At 42.3% G+C, this 6,436-nt stretch overlaps 1 protein-coding gene across 1 annotated transcript in view; it reads left to right on the top strand.

The window, feature by feature from the left end:
* The first annotated feature begins 607 nt into the window (after positions 1-607).
* SLC17A8 (solute carrier family 17 member 8) overlaps positions 608-6,436 on the top strand; it is a 45,208-nt gene continuing 39,379 nt past the window's right edge. The window contains exon 1 of the mRNA XM_020903646.2: positions 608-6,124. Coding sequence (XP_020759305.2) covers positions 6,024-6,124 — 101 coding nt within the window. The 5' untranslated portion in view covers positions 608-6,023. The remainder of the gene's footprint in view (positions 6,125-6,436) is intronic.

Here is a 6,436-nt window from a genome sequence, read left to right as displayed (position 1 = left end):
TAAAATTTTCCACCTAACACTTGGATCTGATTTGATGAAATTATTTTCTTGAATAAATCTTATTTTCAAGTTGTTTGGGATTTGTTCACTTTTTGGGGGGAGGGAAGTCTAGGTAGATTGGAATGGAGTGACTTCGCTAACAACCAGCTTATGAGACCCACGTTTTTCACTGTTGGGAGATTGGAGTCCTACCTAAAACTGAACAGTCAAGCTTGCCCTCATGGTGTTAGATACAGGCAGTATTAGCATTTCAGGATTTGGGTTTTAAATAATTGATATAGACAGGATTCTTTTTCTTCCTTTAAAAAAAAAGAAAAAGTTTGGCCACACCCCATGGCATGTGGGACCATAGCTCCCCAGACAGATATTGAACCCCCACCACATGTGCTGGAAGGAGGCGTTCTAACCATTGGACCACCAGGGAAGGCCCTAATACAGTCAAGATTCTTCATCCATGAAGAGCAGAAACTGTCTTATCTAAAGTAAGCTAAAAAGAGGACAGTTCGTTACAAGGATGTGGATATTTCGGAAGCCAAAGAGTAGAAGGGCAGCTGGGCTAGACAGGACCTGGAGGGCCATTAGAAACAGATACTCTTGCCTGCCAAGGGTTCACTGTGTTCCCTTCTCCTCACTGAGCCAGACCTGTGTCCTCTTCAGCTTCATGATGCGAATGTATTCTCCATCCCGCCCCCGCCAGGGTTCTGCAAGATGACCAGCAGTCTTACAATTGTAAAGTTAAACTACAGGAGAATTTGGCATCTGACTGGTCAGCACGGTGCAGGGGCCCATCCTTGGTTCATCCAACAGTGGTCAGAGGAGACAGGAAACATCGCAGCGTATAAAGGACTTTTGGGGGCCTGTTGCCATAAAAGAGGAGGGAGATGGTTGTGGGAGGGAAGTTCCCTGAGAATGAGGAGTTGCTATGATCTTGGCAAGCACCTCTAGAGATGTCCTAGTCAGTCTTATTTTCTCAAGGGGAAGAGGGTGTTTCTGTATAGAATGACAGGAGGTCATCAAGTACTTGTCAACAGCTGGATTTTTTTCCTAATGCATATTCAACCTACATATTCCCAGCATAGACCAAAGCTCTGATTTCATGGCCCTTGGGTTTCTGCTCTACGTATCATTTCCTCTTTGTTTTATTTGATATTTTGAGAGGGGGAGCACATGTTTTAATGCTCTTCTATAAATTATATAAAGTTCACAATCACTGTTCCAACCTTGTTTTCAACCTGACTCTGAAACTATGCAGCTTTCCCCCAGGCACCAGGCTCTTTCATGCAAGTCTTCTCTCCCACATTTTCTTTCATTTGCCTCACTCTTTCATCCCTGAAAGCGTATACTATCATCCCCTCTTCTAGGAAACCTTCCATTCCTTCGCAAGCTAATTTAGGTGTCCTTACCTCTGCTTTCAGTGCCAGATGCATCACTCATTACACCATATGGACTTACTCACTTTCTGAATTGTTTCTTCAAGGGGAATATCACAGTTCAACCTACATCACCAGTGTCTCAAAAGGCCTACCACATACTAGGCCCTCAAGGGAGGGAACAAATGAATATGATGAGCCTCAGTTCTGCAAAGTCTGGCTTTATATTTTCTTGCCTCTGTTATCAACAGAGCTAATGTAGATGTTATTATCAACACTAGTGCACTAGTATGGAGTTCTTGTGTAGTACTAGTGTAGGGTACAGGCTTTAATGCCAGACTTCCTGTGGCCACAGCTGATCTCTGCCTAGTTTCCTAGTTGTGTGAACTTCAAATCTCTGTGCCCCAGTTTCCTCATCTGTGGATGGTATAATGAGAGTACTTACCTTAGAGAGTCATTCTGGGAATTAAGTGAGTTAACTGTGTAGGGTTTGGCCCCTAGAGGTTGCTCCGTAAGTGTTAGTTATTATCACCAACCATCTAAATCACCGCCAAAAACCCTTTGCAGATTCAGATGCGTTTCATGAGCAATACATTCTGCAGGAATGGTTAGTGCTATTAATAGTCGTTGACTCTTAAGAGAGATTCATGTGGACTTTGCCTGTTGGTGCTTCCATTATGTGCTCTAAGAGATCAGTAACTGAGGGTATCTGGGGATTGACAGAAAGGTTAAAAGCTTCACCAGGGAATGACTTCTGTAGCAAGAGAATGTGTTTATCATATTTTAGTTAGATTGTATTTGCTTTTGATGAATGAGTGAGCTTTCTGGAGACAGGGTGAAGACATATTGGTGGAGTGATTGGATATGTGATTTCCTGGAGTCTTAGCATTCTCAGCCTTGAGGGGTTGTGAGTGGCAAAGTTGACGGCCTGAAAATATCTATCCTTTTAAGAGCACAAGGCTAGACAGGATTTTTTGCAGAAACTGATAAGTTGGTTCTAAAATTTGTATGGAATTATGAAAAACTTAGAATAGCCAAAACAATCTTAATGAAAGAACAAAGTTGGAAGGCTTTCATTTCCCGATTTCAAAACTTACGCTGTAGAACTACAGTGAACAGAGTCTAAATTGTTGGAAGGATAGACACAGAGATCAATAGAAGAGAACTGAGTCCAGAAATAATTTTTTTTAATATTTATGTTGCACTGATTTTTGACAGGGGTGCTAAGGCAATTCATTAGACAAAAAAATAGCCTACTAACAACTGGAGATCCACATGGGAAGAGTTGAACATAGATGTTTACCTTATACCATAGGTAAAAATGAGCTCAAAATGGAGCATAGACTTATATGTAAGAGCTAAACAAGCAAACTTTTAGGGGGAAAAAAATAGAAAATCTTGAAGACCTCAAGTTAGGCAAAGATTTCTTACTTATGTGAATGAAAAAGGCACAGTCTATGAATGAATGAACAAAAAAAATTTGCACTTTGAAATACAGCATGAAAAAAATGAAAAAACAAGCAATGGACTGGGAGAAAACATTGTAAATCATATTATCTGATGAAGAATTTGTATTGAGAATATATACTCATACACCTCACTAATAAGTAAAAAATTCATTTTAAAAATGGACAAAATATTTAAATAGAAAATTTACCCAAAAATGTATACACAGGACTAATGAGCACATGAAAAGACGATCCATGTCATTAGTCATCAGGGAAATGCAAATTAAAACCACAATGATATGCCACTTCATACCCACTTGAAAGTCTAAAAAAGACAGTCAATATTGGTGATGATGTCAGAAATGGGACCCCTCACACATGCTACCAGGAATGTAAAATAGTGCTGTCATTTTAGAAAGTAATTTGGCAGTTTATTAAAAACATGCTTACCATGCAATCCACCAATTCCACTCCTAGGTATTTCCCAAGAGAAATGAAAAGAGTTGTCCAAAGAAAGATTTTCACACAGATGTCCTTAACAATTTTATTCATAATAGCCAAAAATTAGAAGCAACTAAATGTCCATGAGCTGGTCAATGGATAGATACAATGTGATCTGTCCATACAATAAACTATTTCACTGAAAGCAGTGAAGGAAGAACGAACTATTGATACAAGTTGTAACGTGGATGAATCTGAAAATCATCATATTAAATGGAAGATGTCAGACACAAGAGACAATACACTGTATGGTATATAGTGTGTTGATTCCATTTATAGAAAATGTCTGTTAAAGGAAAAAAAATTTTTTTTTTACAGTTGTTAAACAGTTGTAAGTACTTTATTAGATGCAAAGACAGTGATGGTTGTATAAGCATAGGAAAACATCAGAATAGTCACTGAAACATAAGATCATTTCTGTCTAGAGGGCAAAAATCACCTGCTACTTTCCCTCCTGCCCAAATAATACAGTGAGTGAAAAGGAATCATTCAGGGAAGTCTTAGAGAACATTAAGAACATTTGAAAAAAGTTAAAATTTTAAGCCAGCTCAGAATGTAAAATACTTAGCTTATACATGGTATGTGAGAAAAGTAAAGCCTGCATTGTATATGTTTTCTGTTAAAGGAAAATTTATAGAGGCAGAAAGATTGATGGTTGCCTGGTGCAGTGTGAGGGGTGGGAGACAAGGATTAATAGTGGATATGAGGGTTCCCGTTGGGATGATAGAAATGTTCTATCTGATTTGTGCTTTATGGTGTTGCTTGCACAATGTGATAAATTTACTAGAAACCATTGATTGTCCACGTGAAATGAGTAAGGTATATGGTATGCAAAATATATTTCAGTAAATTCGGAGGAGGTAGTATGGGTTGGGGGGATGGAAGGATGGAGGAGGAGAAAGAAAGAGGGAGGAGAGAGAGAGAGCATGAGAACAGGACTGCATGAAGTCAGGCTGTTTGGATCTGAAACCTAGCAAGTCTAGACCTCTCTTTGCCTCAGTTTCCTGTCAGTGAGGTTGGGGAAAATAATAATTAGCTTATCCACAAAGTAGTGTTGGAAAGATTGTGATAATACGTAAACAATGCTTAGCACAAAGTTTGGACCGTAAAGACAGAGCAATAAATATTAGCCATTGTAATAATAATTATTATTATTGATGGTAGTATTTAACCTGCCAAGGATCCAGCTCATTTAGATCAACTTAGTTCAAATTCTGGAGAAGGATTTGGACTGCGGCTGCAGAAGGCAGGGACTGATCTTATGGAAATGACTCCGGGGGAGTCTGAGAGTCTAAAGCACAGGGCCGGTCAGTCCCCTGCAAGTTGGGAGACTGGACCTCTGGAGCCTCACAGATGCAGGCTGTTTCTTCCTGGCAGCAGCATTCATGGACGGGTCATCCTGCCATCATCAATGTGGGAGCAGCATGTGCTGTTTCTACTCCAGCCCAACAAGGATTTTTCACTGCTGCATGCCAGATCGCATTGGCTTGGAGGACAGTGGATATGGGGGCACAGAGGAGGGACACCCAACCTTGTGTATGAGGGCTTCTAGAGGAAGTGATGTCTCTGTGAGACTTGAGAATACCTTGGCATTTCCCAGATGAAGGGTGAGAAGAGTTACCCAGGCAGAAGGCACAGCTTGAGTAAACCCCAGAAGTGACAGGGAGATTGCAGAACTCAGTGACGAGCTGATAGGAAGAGCAGAGTGACAAGAAGCAGGGCTGGAGTCACACAGAGTGTCCTCTGTGCCATGATAAAGAATTTGGGTTTATTCTGAAGGCAGTGAAGACCAGGGAAGAGCGCTAAGCAGGTTCTAGGACTGGCTCAGTTACCTTCAGTTCGATGGTCCCAGTGGCATTTAACACACTGCTCCCTGACTGAGCCTGCTCTGTGGATGAGACACATGCCCTCCTAGAGGCTTAGGGCTTGGGTTTTGCACTTAGCCTCCTCAAGTGCAAATGTTCCTCCAAGGACCGCATCCGTACTGGTGTCTGGTGCAAAAACTGCTTCAACTCTCCCAAGAGAGGCATAAGAGGCCCTGATGCAGTGGCCAAGAGCCTGTCTTGGTGGCCAGACCTCAGAAAAGAAGAGGACTTGTGGGTGTTTGACACACTTCGCCCTGGGTGCTTGCTCTGGCTGAGAGCCCATTAATAAGCCCAGCGGCCAAGGGACAGGTATTGTGCCGGTTACTATGGCATCACCTTGGAAAGGATCCCTCAGTGAAAGCCACAGCCGAGCTGAGTGAGGCAGGAGGGGAATGTGGTCAGAAGCAGCAGGAGGGGCTGGAGATCGGCTGCAGAGGCTTTCGCTGTTCGAGAGGCTTTCGCTGGTCGCAGGACACTTTGGGGGCTGGAGCCCCCTTTAGCTTCTCCAGCTGCAGCCCAGGGAGGGAGCCGGGCTGCGCCCAGTCTGAGAGTGGCTGCCTGAGACAGCACCACAGGCTGCTGCTGAGCTGGGAGCTGAGAGGGGCTGAATTCGCAGTCACAGATCATCTGGCCTCTCTTGTTTTGGGGGGTGGGTGTTGTGTCTCATCTGGAAAGATCTGGGCTGGGATTCATCGCCTTTTTGATTTTAAATAGTCACCTCCCTGAGAACTGACTTCCAGGTGTTCATCGAGGAAAGCAGAGTGGTCCCCATGCTGGAAATGAAGGATGGGAGTTCCCGAGACTGACTGTTGAAGGCTTGGAGGTACCCCCGTCTCACAATGCCTTTTAAAGCATTCGCTACCTTCAAAGAAAAAATTTTGAAACCTGGAAAGGAGGGCGTGAAGAACACTGTGGGAGATTCGTTGGGGATTTTACAAAGGTAAAGTTTGAATGCAAACTTTAGGTTTATTTCAAAGTAGTTTCACATTGCTGCTGGTGTTTGAAAGAATTTGCCTCCTGTTTTTAAAGCTACATTTTAAAAAGGAGTGGGAGGGTCAGAATAAAGGGCTTCTGGAGCCCATTCCAGCTCCAACAGACTATACCTGGAGGAAAAGAAGATGCATCAAAAGGATAAGGTTGAATTAGGAAAACACCACAACATGCAGCAAGATTAGCACTTATTGGACACAGTAATATTGCAAGTTGTGTGTTTGTCAATGAATTAGAAAATATTTGGGGATATAACACTTTA

Source organism: Odocoileus virginianus, chromosome 23 (assembly GCF_023699985.2).
Source record: "Odocoileus virginianus isolate 20LAN1187 ecotype Illinois chromosome 23, Ovbor_1.2, whole genome shotgun sequence".
In the NCBI taxonomy this organism is placed as follows: domain Eukaryota; kingdom Metazoa; phylum Chordata; class Mammalia; order Artiodactyla; family Cervidae; genus Odocoileus; species Odocoileus virginianus.
The sequence above is the reverse complement of the archived record's forward strand: the minus strand, read 5'-3'. Positions and strand labels throughout refer to the sequence as shown.